Raw genomic sequence first — 19880 nt, forward strand, 5'->3', positions numbered from 1 at the left:
TCAACTATGTAATTTAAATATATTCATACTTATGCTTGTATTTACTAGGAAACAGTGTTTGTGCTACCTGTGCGTGTCTTCCCAGTCCCACCACGCCCCACCTGGGGCCATTTTCACCTACCTTCCCCCCCCTCACCGGACTGGGAAGCGTTCGAGTGCTTCCACGCGGGGGAAGCGCATGATCTCCCACCGCGGAATGGTTTAATACTTCGTTTAGAATAGCCTAGGGTTTGTCGAGTTGTGCGCTCAGTTGCATGCAGTTGCACGCAGTTTGTGGAGTGGTTAGTTTGTGTTGTTTATGTTTGTTTTGTTTTTGTTTTTCTTCTCGCATGCGTCCGTGTGTCGTTTGGCGTTTGGCCACACCTGGATGGTGGATGCATTGGAAGGCGCACCGGTCCGGTGGCGTTCGAGCTGCGTCGCTGTCGCTTACCGTTTCCGCCAGAGCTGTAGTGTAGTGTAGTGTGGTTCCGTATGATCGCTCACTCATTTCACTGGGTTTGAAGAAGGGTGGGAAAATGGACCGAGTGTGAGAGATGGAGTGGGATTCCTGGCGGGGGGGGGAGGGAAGGGGGAACGATCGTGGACAGGAAACAAAAGGGACTCGGGGGCTCAGAGGCGAGGGACTCGGTAAGCGATCTAGCAGTACGCCAGATCATCCATATCCAGGTAGACAGCATGTCACACGGTCGTTTCCCGGTCGACGTGGATGTACTCGACCGGTTGCAGCCCGTGTCAGGAGTCGGGATCGAAGAATAGTGGCTCCTTCTTGTAGTCCTTCTTCGAGAGCGTCCCATTGAGCGAGGCGGCCCCGTTTGCGGTGGCTGGTTTGAGTTTTTCGTTCGCCTTGCGGCGTTTCTTCACCATCACGAGCAGGCAGAAGATGAGGCACGCTGAGATGGCAGCCGCGACGCATCCGAACGCGGCGTAAATGCCTCCTGGCAGCTCGATCAGACGGCTGCCACATTCCTGCTCGCTTTCGTCGTACCCGGACGGACAGTTGGGTCGGCCTGGTAGGTCGTTGGGAAGCGCATAGGATCGTAAACATGGTTAGAAACCTTCGTGAAACCAAGCACTCTAAAGTCTAGCATCTGAGAAGCTCACAACCGATGGTTTGCTTCAGACAATTGAAGTTATCACCCTAGATCAAGTATAAACTCATGTCTCTAATAGTATAGCCCCAGTCAGATAAACCCAGATGAACGAAGATCCTTGAAGATCTACACGCATTCAGCTACTATATTCTTAAAAGGACGTGACCAATTACTTACCGTCGCACCAGAGGGCGCTGCCGATGCAGGCGTCCAGCTCGGGACACCGATACTCGCACTCTGTTTCACGCGGGTACAACCCAAATTCGACGAGCGTGTCGTTGGTGGTGAAGTTCGACTGCAGGTCAAGCTGCTGGATGAGAGACGCTTTTGTCCGCTGAATCTCGAGCCAGGAGAACCCGATACTTCCCGGTTCCTTGTGGATCGGCTCCAGCACCATGCTGACAGGTCTATTTTGTGGAAGAAATCGAAATCGAACAATTGCTTCATGAACACATCCAAATGCGCGGCATAACAGTCGCTAAACTTACTTGTCGAACGTCAAGAAGGGCTGGTTACTCAACCAATCCTCACTGAAGATGTGCAACGCCGCGGATCGGCTTGAAGGTGGTGATGGACAAACAACACGCATCACCTTCAGTGGTGTGCCGCTGTAAACGATCAACCGGTTGCGCGTGTTGCACTTTGCAAAATCATCCGGCGTAGGTTCGACCGGCAGAAAACTACCCCAGGTGCGAACAAACAGGCTGCGATCCTGCTGCTGAGCCTCGATGTACCATGGCAACCCATCACAGCTGGCCTCGTGTGATCGAAGCGGGAAATGTAGCTCATCCTCACCGCCAGATCCACGCAATCGCAATCGCCTACGGCACTCCGGCACACGAATGAAGTCGTACGCCGCGTGGAAGTACACGTCCGCAAAGTCCTCCGAGATGTTGAGCCGCGTTACGACAAACGTTAGCTCGAGCGTGCGTGAATTTGAGATGAACGTGAGCGGTGCGTTGTACGTGCTGCTCGTGTTGTCACAGAAGCATCCTAGCGGGATCCTTGCGTCTGGGTATGGCACGTCGAAGATACGTAGCTCTCCGATGCGTCCATCTGGTTCTCCTTCAGCCGGCGTGCATTTGGCACGACCCGTGTGACCATCACTCTCGGTAGTGCAGGTCGCAAACTCCCCAAACGACACGTTAAACAGCTCCACGCGTACCTGTGTGGGTGCAAAAGCATGCCATTTTGAAGACCTCCAGAACATCCAGAGCCAAACACCTTCCAGAGACACTCACCCGTTCGCCAACGGACGCCTCGAAGCGGTACAAACAGGAGATGTTCTTGGCTCCACCTCGTCCGTGGAGGAACACGTTGCGTGGTGATTGGAAGTCTCCCTTACGTTTGCGAAAGACCCGCGAGCACAGGATGGGCAGTGATGGATCAGCGAGGTCATCTGGAGGATCACGCGGTTTCTTGCCCTCACCCAAGAACGGTTCGCCTCCCAGTTCGGTGTCCACAAACTCGTAGTTGATGCCAAAGCTCGACGGGAACAGCGAAGTCCCGGTCATGGTGTGGAACTCAATTTTCTATTGCATCGGAAAGGTGCATTCACGTTAGGTGATGATCGCCACGACAACCTACCAAAACCAACCCACACACTTACCAAATCCCGACCCGTGCTGACGTAGCTTTCGAGCGGTGTACACGGACGCATGCGATGTCCCTTGCTTTCCAGCGTCATGTGATCGCAAAGTTTGGGTGCTTCATTGTCGAAGAACTCCGCCATCAGTCGTCGAGATCCAACAGAGGCTCCACGCGTCCCGGGGCGGTCTTTGCGACCGTGATCTTTCGAAGGATCGTACCCACCCGAGTTGTCCTTTCCGTGACGTACTGATTGCACGTAGTTACCCGAACCCAACTCAGACTTTCCTCGCGAATGCTTGCCATACTTATCAGAGGTCGAACCAAAGCCACCACGTCCACGCAATCCGTCACTTGGCGCTGTCGGAGGTGGTTGGTTGAAGATGCTGTTCACAGTCGGCCCATAGATGTACTGATCAACCGGATTCCACACGTGATCGACGTTTATTTTGAGCGCTTTTCCGGTTGATTCAAGACCAGTAGCAGCACCAACACCTACACCACTACCACCGGTGTAGTAGCTGTTGACGGTGCGATTCATCAGCTGTTGGTAGAGAGCCGTCGTGGTGGTCAGGCCTGTTGGTAGCAAAGAACTGCCCAGTCCAGCACCGAGAGTCGCCGTACCGTACGTCGTGACGGTGGCTGAAGCTGGAGAAGTCGCTCGTACTGGAACGTACGTTCCTGCACTGTCCCAGATGCGCGTGCGAGTGATCCACGGCAAAACGGGCTCGTGCTGTTTGACCAAACCGCAAGAGAACGAGGTAGGTTGAAAGGTTGGTCTGAGATCGTACAAACCCCTGACGGTACTTACCCTGCCGATGGTGGAGTTGTCACTGCTGCTGGTACTGCTGCTCGGCTGCAGTATCTGCAGATGGTAGTGCGTGAACGAGATCCAGATCAGATCCGTCGGCAACCCGTGGAAATAGTACGTGCAGGTCGTGTTCGGAGCGAGCGTATGCCTCGGACTCAGCAGGTGTCCCATCCGGCCACGTCTCGATAGCAGCACCTCATCTAGCGAGAACCGAGCGAGGATAATTGAAACCAAACGCTGTCAGTGCCAGTGGCCAAGAGCAAGCAAGTAAGGAAAACGGGAAAGAAAAAAAGTTGACGCGACACGACCGACTGGCTGGTGGGTGCTTTTTTTCCGGAAGCAGGAAATTGAATTTAGCATACCGGGCCAGCTCGGCGCGTTGTTTGGTTCGATGGCTCAATAATGCCTCCGTCGAGGAAATGGAGAGAGACCGAGCGAAAAAAAGAAAAGAAAAAAAGACTAGCCACGAGAAAAATCACCGAAAAGCGGCGCCATCCTGGCCACGGCCGGGTGGGTTTTAAGGCTAACGCTCGCCTTAAGCACGATGTAAATTGATTTTCCTTCGAAGTGCCGCTGGTGGATTGGAAAGCAAAAAAGCCTCGGTCGCTCGGTGGCTATTTAAATGGTGTTTGCGTACGAAATTGACGAAACGTGTTGCTGTGTGGGCTTGTGAGGGTGGCTTTTTTTTCTTCCTTCAGTCAGCCGGCCATTCAATTCGAGTACAACGGCGCAACAACAAATTACACGCCGTCCAAGCTGTCCTTCCAGCGTTAATGACGTTTTCAAAACCGATAAATGAGCCTATTGGCTGCTCGACTTGGCTATGCGGCGTTTTTGTAAAATGTCACAGTTCCCTTTGACCCGCTGCTGGACTCACCTGGATTAGACGCGTTGATGTGGAACTCACACTTTGTACCCTGAGCGAAGTCGTACGAGTCCGAATCAGCAAACAGGATGTCGACGTCCAGCTCGAAACCCCGGTTAGACTGGCCAGACTGAAGCGGTGCCGAGAATGGGCTCGAATGGAACGCGATCAACATTTCGGGGCCACTGGAAAGAGAAAGATCGATGAAAAAGCGTACCGGCGATTCGGGAACACGCCAATTATACACGCCAAACACAAAAACACAATCACGCCCAATTTCGGTCCAATCAGGGTCCTCAAAAAAAAATACCCCAACATTCACACACACACACACACACACCACCGTTGATCTATCGCCCGGTTGATACCCGCGGATTACCCGCGCCTGGGCGTAAGGGGGAAAGAAAAAAAAAGGCATAAGTTATATTATCACCAAAATGAGAAAAGTTTTCCGACGCTCGAGGAACCCCGGGAGCTCGGTTTGTTCGCGCTCGCGCACCCCGAAAAAGATTACAGCCACTTCAAACAATCTCGCCGAATTACGTCGTTCGGGTGTGAGGTGGTGGGAAAACTGGCAGGAGTGCGTGGGCGGTGGGAAACACACTTGGTGGGTTTCTTCCGCTCTCCATTTGTGCCGTGCGTGCGTTTTTCATTTGTGTCAGTTGATATCTCCGTGGCGCGAGGAGGGCTTAATGAAACTTCGCCATAAATGCAGTTTTGCGGGAGTTTTCCCATGCTCGGATGCGTAGACGATTGTGTGAGGGTATGTGAGAGGCGGGGGAGGGGGGGGGAGGGGGGCGAGGGAGTGATGTTTTCTTATTCATTTTTCTTTTTACGAGCAAACGCTGGAAGTGCCTCGAGAAACATAACCGGGGACTCCTTTGGGGCTTGTATTTTTACTTCCGCCCATCGTCCGTGTTGTTGAGCGCGCGTGTGGGTGTGTGTGGGAAAATCGCTCGAAAAAATGGCTAATGAAATCCTGGGCCGAGAGGGAGGTGCGCATGAAAATGTGCCGAGGCGTGTGGAAAACTTTTTCCACCCACCAAAACACACACACATGCGTCTCATTCTCGATTGGTATTTTGCGCGAACCCGCGGGTAAATTTCGGGCCCGCTTTTTTGCTCCATGTGTTGTTGTTGGTGTTGCTGTTGTTTTGCAACCATCGCGACGATCTCGTGCCGTCTTGCTTTTATTCTTTGGTTTGGTTGTCTCACCCTCACGCACGAGTACGGCTTCCCCATCTGGTTAATTATTCGAACGCGCTGAGGTTTCCGTCCACGATTGTAGCTTACCGTGAGACGACGCGAGGCAACCAGTCACCACCGCAGTACTTCGCCAGGACGGGATCATTCGTGCTGCTGCCGTCGTAGAAGATCAGATGATCCCGTTCACCGGTACAATCCGACCAGGCGCGTACAGCTCGTGACGTCTTGTTTAGGCTGGCGATGGAGCTGAAACGAAAGCGAGATGGGTTAAATTTCAACGAATGTTTGCTTTTATTTCGCGTGGAAAACCACCCCCCGGTGGCGAATTTTTCCAGGACGCCGTTGTTGTGAAGGGCTGGTTGAAACACTTTGCTTTCTTGTGAGTGCGATGGCAACAAACAATAAAACACCGGGTTGCAGGCAACGCCAAAATGCCAAATAATGACAGTGCGCTGCTCCAGCGTTGTGGCATTTTTCACGTCACAGCATCCTTCGCTTTTAAATTGTATCATCTCGAAAGCATGACGCGTTGCGGCACAAACTCCATAACGATTCACTTGCACGCTGGCACGGCGTTGAGCCTAACCGGCCACGTGCCTTTCCGGTCATCGCACACGATGCCGAATGACAGTCGTCGGTGTGTGGTGTGGTGTTCGTTTTCCATTTCCAAGCAAAATGCGGCATCGTGGCACCGTGCGGGCAATTAAGTTAACATGGAAACGAAATTTTCCTACGCATGGTAAAGCACACAACCCAACACTACGCTTCGTTCGCTGGAGTTTACAGCCGACACCGGCGCAAGGGAAAAACAATTTCCACCCCCAATGCTGGCCACTCGAGGAATCAGACCCGACTCGGTTCCGATTGCGGAACACCGGAAACTCGTCCAGCGTCCGGCGTGTGCCAGTGGGCAGGCTAAAAATCGAGTGTTGGAATGTCCCAAAAAAAAAAAAAAAAAGTAGCGCCGAAAATAACCCACCCGCCCAAATCGTCCGACACTTTGGTGACGGAACCGATTTCGGTGACGCACCAAGGCGCCAATGTGGATCGGCAGGGGTAAAAGTTTTAATGAGAGCACTCGTCAGAACGCAAACATACCCCCGATGCAACACCCGGACCCCACCGACCCGGGTGCAGGGCGTTTTGCGGTTGCGATGTAAAATAAAACATGCTCCATCTTATTCACGGTTCACCGTTTGGTTCGAGGCTCGATTCATTGCCAATGCCCAATCCCTAGTCCCAGGCAGAGTGAGTTGCAATTAAAAAAGTTACCACTTGTGCCGTACGTAACCGTAGTTTCGTACGTTGTCGGGGAATTTGTGCCGTTCGAGAGTAGAACTCCCCCCATGGGCACCGGTTCCGATGTCCACCGTGCGTCCAATGTGGTGCAACCGGATCGAAGTGGCCCAAAAAATTGACCACGGAAAAGGGAAGCAAAAAAAAAACAGGACTCGCCGGTTACACCATCGTTCAGGACGTGCAGACCATTTCACGTCGGCAGATTGAAAAGTTCGCCGTGGCGCTTTTAAAGCGATGACCGGGTGAGTTGTGCACCGGTTTGAGGTTGAATGCTGAAGCTGTGGAGCATTTTGTTGGAGGGATTGATGGTTTGCATTCTTTCCTATTTTTTTTGTGTGCGTGTGTGCTCTATTTACCATGCTCGCATCCTTTAGCCTTCCCCCCAGTATGCAGTGGATGAGCCCTTTTGAGGACGGTGAATGTTTGCAGAACGGCATCGCAGTCGAACTAAACAAATTTAGTACTCCCGCCAGCTCTGCTGCGCCGTTGCCAACGTCGCGAACAACAGTGTTGCGAAAACACGCCGCTTCGGTTGGTGTGGTTCGTGGGAGGAAAAATTTTTGGTGGAAAATCTCCACCTCCCCACCAGCGCCTCGCTTGGTTGGTGAAAACTTTTCTCATAAACCAAAACCCGCCCCAGAAACAAACACATGCACACTCGCTGGTAGCGCTGATTCGGCACGTGTGTGGGTGGGTGGGTGGGTTGGGTGTTTTATTTTTTTTCCTTCCACCCACCATTTGCCACGGTCGCTAGTTGCAGCACGGTCGAGTGTGGGTTTTTGACTGGAAGCTTTCCATTTCCTCTCGGAAAGCCAATGCCAGCCAATGATTGGGTTGGAGCGCAGATGAAGGACTTACAAGACCACAAGGGCAGGACCGGGCAGGATCGGGAGGTCACGCTCACACCGCCGTCGATTTCCGTCGAAATTTATGCCCCCTTCGGTCGCCCGGTCTTCCACGCCCTGGAGAAGGGTGAAAATTATTTTCTTCCCACGCGAGGGCACTCGAAAATTTCCGCTTCCCACGAGGCAGGAGTTTAATAAACTATCGCACCCTGGCGTGGCACCACTCGCTTTTTGTGAGGATTGATTTTGTGTTTGTGTTGTTCTTCCCATTGTTGCGGCACCGACCACCACTTCCCCCCCCCCCCCCCTTGGACCACCACACACACCCAGTTCGTTTCGGTAAACAGGAAATCAACCCTCCATCCCGTCAAGGATCGCGAAAGCCGGAAACACTCGCCCTTGCGTGGCTTGCCTTGCGCGAGTAAATTATCACACGCCCACCGCACGGCAAGGGAAACATTCATAAGCGAAGCTCGTTCGCTCTCGGTCACTGTCGAAGCGAAAATTTAGCGGTTTCGTGATTTCTACCCGAAAGCGGCAGTACAGGGTGTGTGTGTGAAGGAGTTCCGAACGGGCCGTTACTGAACGGGTGAACTGTGCAAATGGAATCCACAATTGGGTGTGGGTTCACCTGCGCCGGGCAGTTGCATCGAGTAACGCAGGCGTGATTGGAATAATTGGCATCGGTAAGGTACCGGCGTTCCGGTGGACCGGTGTGGCTCATCGCATATAGGACGGGTGCCCCCGGGAGTGTCCTGCCGTTGCAGCGAGTGAGTGCTTTTCAAAACCCATCAGGGACGATAAAGTACGAGTGGTGGTTTGCCTGCCCGATTGTTGCCACGGTAATTCAGCTTTCGTTACCTCGCGCGTGGGTTGGTGCGAGAAGAAAAGTAAAAGCATGGAAAAAGAAAAGCCGACAACATCCGAGCGCTACTTTAAGGAGGGGGCACATTGAGCGAACACTGGGAGTGAGCTTTCCCAAGCACAGTTCCACGGGATGGGTTGTGTTTTGTTTTACCGTGAAGAAGGATCGTAACAGATAACGAACGTCGGGAAGGAGCAATCCCAAAGAAAAACAAAACGACGGTGGCCGTCGATGAAGCGGAAGGACCGGCACCGGAAAAGCCTTCGACATCTTCAGGAGTCCCCCGGGGCGGGGTGGGGCGGGATGTCGGGAACTTCGAGACTTGCGGAAAATTTTGCCAGCAAAAGTCGCACGAAACTGCTAGTTCATAAATTAGATATTTTTATCGTTCACCCGTTTATGGCCGCACCCTAGCCCGCGGCGGCACGTCGCTGCGGTGCCGTTGTTGTTTTTTCTGCCTGTCCCGTTTTCATCCATTCCCCATGGCCACTGGCGCCCTGGCCTGCGAAAGGGCTTTTAGGATGCCGGGGATTTTTTTTCCGTTCGTTTCTTTCTCCGGCAAAACTAAACGGACGCCAGTAAAGGACAGTGAAATAAAATCGCTAGTGCGGTGCGGTGAAACGATTTCCGATGTCTGCCTCCGGGGCGGACCCGCACGGACCCGCGAAGCTGGCCGGGAAAACAGATTTTCCACTCCACTTTCACGCTTTCAGGGTGGCCTGTGTGGGGTGGCATAGAAATATCCACCGTTTCTCTAGACGAAAGCAAAAAACCCCGGAAATGGACTGCTGTTTCGGTTTTCTTTTCTCTCCCTTTTTTTTCCTTCTGGCTGACGCTTCCGTGCCGTCGGTTGGTTCGTGATTTTGTCCCGTGTTTTTCCTGCGGGAGGTCCTTGACAAAAAGCAGTTGGGAAAAGAAGCGCCAGAACTTTCGCAGGTTCGTAGTTGCAATGGGTAAGGAATTACTCCGCATCGCTGAAGTCGCAATGTTACAACACCTCGCAAAAACCGGGAAGGGATTTTTCGCGGCGTACGATGACAATACGATAAATTTTGCACGCGCGTTGTCGTTTTTCCCGCGCGCAGGAAGACGTTCCAGGAAGCCGGCCGTTTTTTGAACAACTTCTCCTCTGCCTTTGCTAGCCGGTGGATGGAAAAATGGACGAAATCCGGCCGCGGGCAACTTGTTTGCGGTCAGTTTGTGCGCGGTCCGGTGCATCGGACGAGCCGACATTCGCGAAACGTTAGCGATGAATGACGTTTTAGCGAGTGGATGGGTTGCTAACAAAAAAAAAAAACAAAACTACCGCACAACAGACCAACAACCGCCGGAAGGCATCGTTGTGCTTTTATTGCTGAGCCCTCTACCGGGTCCAGCTCACGGCTCTAATTAAAACTTCGCGAATAGTTGGCGACGAAAGTGGTGCATTAAGTTTCCGGATCGATAAGGAATTCGTTGCGCGCGTCGCGAGTGGTGATTTACGCCGCGGTAACTTGAAGCCAAGCGGTTGCCACGTTTTACGGTAATTGTTGAGCATTGCACGAAACTAGGCACGATAGGATCGTGCCAAAGCGGTACTGTGAGTGAAAAGATTTCCACCAGCACACCCGAACGAAAGCAACGGCCCATTAAGGGAAGGAAATATAAAGTTGGAATCGTTTTACTCCCCTCTTTGGTGAAGCAAATGCGCGTAGGAGTGTACCCAAACAGGGGGCCAAAATTTGCACTTTGGACACTTTGGGAGCGAAGAGATGCGAGATCAAAAAACGCTCGAATTGTGGCCGATTTGTACGGTGGGAGGTTCATAAAGGAGTTGGCTTTTGAAATTTGCATTCCGGCTTCGCATCGCTGGAAATAAAACCCGCCCCAATTGGGTTTTAGGAAAAACCAATTAACTTCACACCTCGTAGGCACGGCATAAAACGCACCCGGCGATCGTCCTTCCATCGTTGCTCTTCTCTCGGTGAAAGGATAACGCACCCCCCTCCATCAAGCACCCGGAAGAAAGATGAAAGATTTATGCGTCCCAGGCTTTTGTGTGGCGGACGGCACATTTATCAGCCAATCTGCCCGGGACGGACCGTGGGCCAAACTTTCCGCGAGATGATCACAAAAATCTGATTAAACTTGTGTTAAGTTGTTGTAAGACGATGTTGATCCTTCGGCGCCCACCGAGTGGAACTGACGATGAACGAGAGAGAGAGAGAATGAGAGTGAGAAAGTGAGAGGGAGAGATGGTTCCCATTCGCCCGTCTGCTCGCTCTCAAAAGGCTATCCTTAGCCCATCCGAAGTCCCCGCCGGCAGTCATTAATCATCGGCGTAGGATTCATGCGGCCCGGCACCCGGACGGGCAAATTTCAGATTTCAGTTACGCTTATCGAAAACGGCTTTCCCGTTTTCCCTCGGCTCGGTGTTTTCCGCAAACACCCCGCCCGAAAAGATGAATGCGTTTTACTCGACCATTTCCCACGACAAGCCCAGACGGGTGGTCGATTCATTCGCCCACGGGCAGCCGCACGTCGACGAAAAGTCAAAGTTTTATGCGGGTTTTCCCGCATAGCGCTGCCATTCTCACGCACCGCTGGCATCCGCTTTCCGGTGAGTCCCTTCGTCGGTCCTGTCACGCACCCGAATGGAGCGACAACCGCACTTGATGGGGTCGATAATGGGGCGCGAGCGCAAGGAGGCGAAAATTAAACATTAATTCATAAATATAGCGCTCGTGTTTTTTGGTCGCTTTGCTCCTTCCGAATCCCTTCTCGAGGCGGCTGGGAAACACATGGGACGAATTTGGCGTGACTTGCAGCGATGACGATCAGCTGGGCGAACGCTTATGAATGAACGCCCGTGCACGACCAGTTTCGACTAAGAAGAGGCGAAAGGAGTTCAGCAAAAAAAAAAGAAAACAACCAACCCCCCTATCGAGTTCGGGCCGCGGGTTGAGTTGCCCTGCGCCGCACGTGGGATTAAAATAATTTCCGGAAAATTTTCATAATGATTCATTATTAATTATGTTAACGATCTGCCGCCACGTGGATCGAACGGGCCTTGCTGCTCCTTTTTTTCTCTCTCTCTTTTGTTGCTGCAGCACGCCGTTCGTCCTTTTTTGGATGTGCTTCGATGTAGTGGGCGTGGGTTGCCTTTTCGTCCTCGTTTCGTTACCGACACAACCCGGGGCACATGTACGCCCGGTCGCGTGGAATTGAAACTTCCGTCTCATGCCGCTACCGAACATCATTTACGTGACGTACGGTGGCGAGCGCAGTGTGAATGTTAGAACCATGACCATGGGGGGATGATAATTCCGTGATTGCTGCCATTTGCCGTTGGACGCGACATGCCACACGACGGTGGAGAATGACTGTGTGCCGAAATGTGCCTGTGTCCCCCTCCCAATCCGATAGGCACGTTGATAATTATGTTGAAAATGGCTCCCCCATTTTCCTCGTTTGCCTTCGGTGCCCATTAAACGCAACCAACAACCCGTGTGCGCCATTTGTGGTGGATAGTTTACGAGCCGCCAAACGGGCTGCGCGATGCGGGTGCCCCGTCGTGGAGTAACGATTGCGTGGGTACTGTTTGAACAGCTCGCAAACGATTGAAGGTGCGATGGGTTTGTTCCTTTTTTACATTTTCCGCCCATTTTTTTTTCGATTCACACTACTCCCGGGCATTGCGGGCCGGAAAAATGGAGCCTACCTGAATGGTTTGATATGGGGCAAAACGCCAATTTGATCCTTTGGTCCCGGTTGTTTTTTTTTTTTTACATTAGAATCTTTTGCCGCCCAAAAATGGCGCACGTGATGCTCTTTCGTGCGTCTTATTTTGCCTTTCTTACACATCATTATGATACAAATTTATGTACACCTGCAGGGACGGGTATCGTTACAGAAAATGGTAAACCCTGCTCACTCCACGGGCTCTTATCGCGAGGATTACGCGCTACACGACACCGGTGCCGGTTTGCTTGTACGATACCAGATTTACAGATAATGTGCAGCTTTCACGCCCTTTCGACCCGTTGCGCGTATGCGTGTGTGTGTGTGTGGATGTAAATTTTCCACCAACCAAGGATTAACTCGATCGGGACCCACATCCGAGGTGCCGCTCGATTGCGCACTCCGGCCAATTCGCACCGGTGCGTTCTCCTTGTTCGCGAGCGGGATTATTTCCGACGCGTTTCAACGCTTTCTGGGAAGCGGAAAAAGTGAAACAAAAAATTATCGCCCTTCGCGGAAAACACAATCCGGTACAGTGCAAGCGCGCGGAAATGATGATGTCGCGCTTGTCCGGGGGTTTTCTGGATTGGAGCCGCGAAATTAGACAATTTGCGTGCACACGGAAACCGTGTGAAAACCCACCCGACTCTAGGCCCTGACCAGGTGCCTGGGCTTGGGCGGGAACGGCTTCTATACTACCTTCGGAAGGTTTTTCCTCCAGGGAGAGGTTTTCCCGACCAAACGTGAGGAGAAGCGAGCTCATACAACTTTTAAATTCCATTTCGTTGGTAATTCCACCCCCGACCAACCGGGAAAACGCGTACCCGTTCGGTACCGAAATGGGGCGCAATCGACGCAACGCGTCGGAAAAATTCGCGAAAAATCGAGAGCTTTCTTTGCTGGTAGTCCCGCACGGCTTAGTGTTTCCGGTTTGGCCGGAAGAGATTTCTCTATTTCCGCCATCGGCCACGTTGACGTTTGGCGTGTGGTTCGAACACGCTCCCGCCCACAGGAAAGCTTTTAATGCGAGCTGAATTATTAAATAAATTTCTTCCCACCGGTTGGTGCGAAGACGTACGAACGTTTCGTTTGCTGAGGGTGTGCTTTTTTAAAGTTACTCTACCCACTCGCTTCCTTTCTGGTGGTACGATGGTTTTTACGAAAAGTTTTCTTTTCTTCTTTTTCTACACCGTGTTCTAACGTCATGGTACGTGCGTTTCCATCCCCGGTGGGATGTGGGTGGTGAAATAGTGCATGGACCGCTGTTTGACTAGTCCGTGGAAACGGCCATTTTGGGTAGATGGGAATTGGGTAGAACGAGCGGAACTCGTGCTTCCAAAAGGGTGTGCCAAAGCGTGAGTCCAAAATCAGAACCTAAGATTTGCTCTACCGGTCGGTTAGTACGGTCGCGAAAAGCGCAACCCTTTCGCGTGGTGGAAAACGGGACTTAGCTTAAATTGAGCAACGAGGCAGCTGGGAAAACGCCACCACACCAAAGGGCGACACGAATTGGCCCCACGGTGTGGCACGGTGACGCAGGGAACAAGCAAGACAAAAAGAATTAAATTAATGAAAAGTTGTGGAAAAAGTTTTCCCACCCTCACGGAGACCCCTGCGGGACCCCATGTGTTCCGCGAAAGTCGTACCACAGTGGCGGTCGAGGGGCCAGCTGTCGGTTAGCATGAGAGCTGGAGAGAGAGAGAGAGAGAGAGGACGTTGTTTTACCAGGCCGGAGGACGGCAAGCAAAAGCCGAACAAGAGAAAGAAAATCTGCGGGAAATGAAACGAAATAGCTAAAATCGCCGGCTGGCGTGCATAAGAAAAACAACCACCCCAACAAGGGGAAACACATTATAAGTGAAAAGTTCTGTCCCCGGCCGCCCGTTTCCGGCGATCGTGCGCCGTTCCATTTGCGTTTCACAATTGGAGCACTTTTGGCAGTCACTTAAACAAGAGCGACTTTGTAGCGCGCGTGGCGTCGTGCGGAATCCGCCGCCTTTAGCCTACCTTCAGGCGCAACCAAGCTGCCCGCAGTTCTGTTGGCTTTTGGGGTTGATTTTTTGCGTGTAGTCGCGTTTCGGTGTGTGTGCCCTGCGAGTGGTGTTTAAACGCGCTCTGCCAACACGGCGCCGGGCACGGAAAGTTTCCCAGTAAACTTTAAAGCCATCCTTCATCCACTGTTTACCGTCAGCGCGAGGGATTCCCGCTCCAGTTCGTAAAGGGGCTAACCGTCGCAATCTACAGATCGGAATGTGCCGCTTTTTTGTGTTTTTTTTTCGTTGTTTGGGATGGGGGTTGCAAAATCTGTTCGGGGCTTGGCAAACTTACCGCTTCACGAGGGCCTTGTGTTCGTTCTCTTGGCTGATGGCGACCATGGCGTGCTTGCAGGTCGGCACCACTTTCTGCCGGATGGTCCAGTAGCAGGTGACGTTCCGCGGGTACATACCCGGGTAGTTTGGGCTCTGCAAGCGGCACTTCTTCCGGTAGCACTCGTCGTACTGACGCGTGCAGTACGTCCCCGGTGTGACCCGGCCGAGCTCGAGCAGTTCGCTTGGGGCGCCGTACCTGTGAAGGCGAAAGAACGCACGTTAGGGCAGGTGGGTCTTAAAAGCGTTGTTGTTGGAAAATCTCGGGCCCCTTCTCAGGATGAAGACGAATGACGACGAATGGTGACGGTGTTGCCGGTAAAATGCTATCAAAAATACACACACACCCACACACACAAACACACAAACACAAAACCCATTCCAATTTCCCTCCACCGAGATCGATTTCTCCCGCGGCGGGTTTTTAATCAAAACCGTCGATGGAGACGCCCGCCTCGGGTACGTGCCGAAAATTATTTCATTCCATCGGGCAAACGGTACAATAATGAGGAACGCGCGAGTGAGCGAGGGCTAAGCAGTGTGAAACGGTGACAGGAAAGAGATGGTCGCGAAAGCAAAATTTATGTACACCAGTCAGCGAACTCTAAACGGTGATGTTTTCGCTCTCAATTTTCCACTTCATCGGTTTCAAATTGAGTTGAATAAATGGAAAACGGAAGAACGAGAAATAGAAAGAGAAAAAAATATATACACCCGATAACGGATGGGCAGCGAGGGAACACTGGAACAGGGCACCTGGGTGCAAAAGTTATAGTTAGGAGGGGAATAACGAACAAAGAATAAACCATCAACCGCTCAATCCATTGGTTGGGGAGTTGGGGTGGTGTTTGGGAGGGAAAATCACACGCACACACACACACACGCATACACAAGAAAATATCTATTTTTTGATCGACACATCGCACACCAAGCGACCGATTTCGGCACTGTGGCGCTCGTTACGGCAGCCGTGGTTTGCGCGGGTGATTGTGTGGGTTTTTTTTTTTGGTGATTGAAGTTCGGCTGCCGTTGCGAACCGAAAAACGCCGGCTTGTCGAAGGACGATCGCTTTCCGGCGGCAGGACGACGTCGAAGACGATTGGTGTTCTGTCCTCGTCCTGCCCTGTATCGTATCCGGTAATGTTTCGGCAACCTGCGGTGCGAGTTTGCATTTGCCTTCGCTCGGTGGCGGTATTTCCTTTTCCGCTTTGTTGCAACTAGCTGCTCCCACCCACCCAACCACCCACCCACCCATCGCCCACTTTACCCCGGTCAATCCAGCTGATGGTTTTCATCCAGTGCTGGCGGCTACGGTGGTTGAATTATTTAACATTTCAATATCCAATTTGATAACATTTCCATCTATGATTGGATTCCGGGGAAAAGCTTTTTTTTCTGGTGGGGAGGAGAAGGGGAGTTTCGGCGCTCTCCCACCCACCATGCGTTTTTCTCCGGTCTCCAGTCCGGCGATTCGATGCGGGGACGGCTGGTTGTAGTGCTTACTCTCGACGGGGCACTTGAAGCGAAAAACTTTTTGCTACAGTTCCCCACAGGCCGCACGCCGCATTCCGTGTGCGGGACGAACCAGATGAAAGAAGAACGGAGGAAAGTGGGTGGAAAACACAACATCGACCTGTTCAATTCGAACCGAGAAGGCCACGACGGGGAGATGGGCTTTGGCACATCTGCTTTCGGTCGTGTAATTTGAAGCTGTAAGAATGACTTTGCGTTAAGGGCTTGAGCTCCGATTCCTCGGGCTTATTGTGAGGGATTGTGAAGATTCTAAATTTAGTATTCATGAGGTGTGTTTGGGAAGTAAACGGTACTACTTCTTTTACATTCTTCTCTTTTTCTCTCTCTCTCTCTCTCTCTCTCTCTCTCTCTCTCTCTCTCTCTCTCCCTCGCATTTGATAACGTATTCTCGGGCCATTTTTGGCATTGTCATTGTTGGCGTATGGATATTTTTCGTTGTTGCATAGAAGACGATTCAATTAAATGGGGGCTCCCTTATTGAGAGATTTGGCAAAGTAATGATATGAATCCAACACCCACCAGAACGGTGAATGGGTGAATGGCTCGTGTGATATCGAGTTGAAACTTCGGGTCAAGTCAAAACTTGCAAAGTGCTGTTCGCCGGTGAAGTTACACCAGCGAGCTTTCCTTGCGCGTTGCGAGCACATCGTGTGGAAAAGTTTCGATTTATCCGATCAACTTGCACCACCGAAAGGAAACCCTCTTTTCTGGGCAGCGCTGGAAGGCGATAAACTTCCCGTCGATCGACGAATTTGATCGGGTTTTCTCAACCTACCCGTAGCAGTGCACAAGTGCACGTTGACAGCGTCCTCTCGTCGCCTTCACCATGAGGTCAATCATTTTTCGTCCGATTTGCTGCCCGCCTGTTAGCTTGGGAAGCAAACAAATCGAAGCCCTACGGCAGGGTGAAGTTTGTCGATAGAAAATCGACTTCCATAGCCCTGGTCTCGTTTGTGCGAAGGAAAATTTGCCGCCTGAAAGACGCCAGTTGTCTTGGGTGTTTGTTGACTTTGCTGGAGGGCCCACACACACAAACACACCCATACGCTCCATTGATCGTTCCCGGTTGTGTTTGCAAAGAAATCCGGCATCTCATCGAGCGGATGAGAAATCACGTCGTATGGAAATATGAACAAGTGCCTCCCTGAACATCCGGTCCGTAATGGTTCCTTACGGTTCGAAATATGGCTCAGCCCGAACGACGGAATCCTGATTGCAAGGTGAGTAAAGTTTCATTTCCTTCACCACGGTGCCACCCGGTGCTCTTGTTTCGACGAGCCCAACCCACGGACGTGAGCGTACCTCGACGGGTGGACATTTCCGTTCATGTACACGCCCCATGTCCAGGTCCACGTGTGTTTGATCACCGTGCCACTCGGACGTACTGGAAGTGCCCCGTTTTTCTTTCCATTCGCTCGGCCAACGCTGACCAATTTTACCATTTTCCACTCGCCCAATGTCGTCATCATCGTCGTCATCGTCATCGTTATCGTCGCCTGCTGGGATGCCGCTTTGCCTTTCACCGATGTAGCTGTGGAATAATTTTACCTGACAATGGCCTCTGATTGACTTATGAATTTGTACCGGATACGGAATTCGAACGGCGTGCCTGCCTGCATCGGTGCATGAAAGACCTGTAACGAGAGCGAGCGAGAGAAAGAGAGAGAGAGAGAGAGAGATAAGAAAGGGCATGAGAAAAGCTGACGGTAAATGAAACACGGCACGAGCAGGGCGACATCGACGACGCCAATCTGGGCAGGAAATAGAAATCCATTGCCTTCGGACGTCGATGCAACCCCGGTTGCACCCGTTAACGGTAAACAATCCAGGCTCCTGAATGGTGTGAAGGGTGTGCTGTAACCGTTTGCGAAGAGTCGAGGTTGGAAGATGAAAAATGGCAAGCCACCGGGACAGCGCCTCCCGGAACGTGGTCAAGTGAAAAAGGGTGTTCCGGCGCTCATCTATATTCAAATGAAATATACGTTTATTGAGCGTCGAGCTGCGCCCTCGTCGCACGGAAGCGACAACAAAAACATGCTGCTCGAGGTTCGCGTGGTTGCGAAACGGCGGGCTTTCGATTACGGATGAAAGTGTTTGCGATCGTTCCTCGTTCGTAGGGCGACCGGTGAAGGGTGCTGGGAAAACTTTAGCCCACGAGTAGAGCGGATGGTGCCAAACTACCCACTCGGCAGGAGCCCAACCACTACCGGTCTGGGAGCCCGTTTTCCCGAGCTCCTTCACACCATTCACACGCTCGGCCATTTTCAATAATCCGCCCTCGACGCAAAGGAAAGCGTCGGGGAATTAATGCATATTCATGATGGTTTTTCGAGCGCAAACTAACAAAAAAGCCACCGTTCCGGCGCGTATCGTCTTCGAAGGCTGTGAATGTGTATGTACGTGTGTCTCTATATGTGTGTGCAGCGGAAGGCGAGGGAAATTTGTCGGAAAATAGTTGATCCATCCGTTGATCTTGACGAAAGTGCCGGCGTTTCTGCGTTTCAATCGATCCACCGATCCGCCCCTTTCCGAAAGTAATATGCTTTCAAAGTAGCTAGAGATGGTCGAAAGGGAAAAGGGGAAAGGATAGATGGACTAGAAAGGATTGATGTAAATTTGAATTTTATTGAATAGAACAGTCTTCTTTCCGGTGTGTCCGCGTGTATGTGACATCCGAGCTGCATTAGAGGATGGCTTAAGTAAGCATTTACTTGCTGCGCGTGGGCTGACTGAAGTGGTCCGGTCTGGGTATAATGCTTCAGCAACCATTTGGTCGTATTATCACTTGCTGGTGCACGTGGCAAGGACAAACATATTAGCTGCTTGTGACTGGACAAACACGATCACGTATGGAATACGCGTGACATAACAATGAGGGTGATTGTAATGGAAGTCTTCTTCCATAATGGCCAGTGGCCGGAAAATGCGAAGGTGTTTTCCAACAAACAGTGACACAATGTTGTGTTGTGTTATTAGATTTTGCATACAAAGTGCGTTATGAAGGCGTTACTTAGCTGAAAACCCGACACTGAAACAATGCAAATGTCCATGCATGTGCCTTTACATATTGAACGTTTTTAAACAATTTTTACGTCATGTTTTACCAGCTTATAAGATATGGATTTGCTCAGAAAACACCAAAGGTTTTCGTTCACTAAGAAAAACCTTACTTTGAAAAATCAATTTACTTCTATCGCTTTATTAAAAAATTCCACATAAACGCTCTTATGGCGTGCCTGTTTGGCAGTAAATTCACATTCATTTTATCCGAACCATAAATTAAATCCTCTGCTTAACCGTAACCACCGGGAAACTCCCCGGAAGCCTTTTAGCGTTTTGGTCGTAACCCAGCCGGTGTCACAATTCACTTGCTAATAACAAAATTATCAGCCTCACCGACGACACCTCCGGTCCCACTCATTTGCTTCAAATAGTCTCAGTCTGGTATTTAATTACTTACGAGCAGTACCGCTGGGCTATCGGAAAAATCTCATCTTTCTCGGATGCTTGCGTGTGCGCGTGTGGGCATGTGTGTTTATCTATCAACTGATAACCGGTTATTAGCAATTTTTAGACAAACACAAAGTACCCTTTCGTCCTTTCGCCAAAGATGCCACGCTGATTCCTCCCCGAGGACGAGAGCAATTCCGTACCGAACTCTCTCGTACCGACCGATGGAGGCGCCTGGTCGT

At 51.4% G+C, this 19880-nt stretch overlaps 1 protein-coding gene across 1 annotated transcript in view; it reads right to left on the reverse strand.

Annotated features, from left to right (window-relative positions):
• Positions 1-675: 675 nt before the first annotated feature.
• LOC128724842 (uncharacterized) overlaps positions 676-19880 on the reverse strand; it is a 42147-nt gene continuing 22942 nt past the window's right edge. Inside the window, exons 7-16 of the mRNA XM_053818563.1 lie at positions 17737-17822; positions 14618-14854; positions 5648-5806; positions 4367-4539; positions 3490-3689; positions 2701-3411; positions 2333-2623; positions 1580-2256; positions 1269-1498; positions 676-1007 (exon numbers count right to left, since the gene is read on the reverse strand). Of these exons, the coding sequence (XP_053674538.1) occupies positions 733-1007; positions 1269-1498; positions 1580-2256; positions 2333-2623; positions 2701-3411; positions 3490-3689; positions 4367-4539; positions 5648-5806; positions 14618-14854; positions 17737-17822 (3039 nt within the window). The 3' untranslated portion in view covers positions 676-732. The remainder of the gene's footprint in view (positions 1008-1268; positions 1499-1579; positions 2257-2332; positions 2624-2700; positions 3412-3489; positions 3690-4366; positions 4540-5647; positions 5807-14617; positions 14855-17736; positions 17823-19880) is intronic.

The sequence above is a fragment of the Anopheles nili genome, chromosome 3 (assembly GCF_943737925.1).
Source record: "Anopheles nili chromosome 3, idAnoNiliSN_F5_01, whole genome shotgun sequence".
Taxonomy (NCBI): Eukaryota; Metazoa; Arthropoda; class Insecta; order Diptera; family Culicidae; genus Anopheles; species Anopheles nili.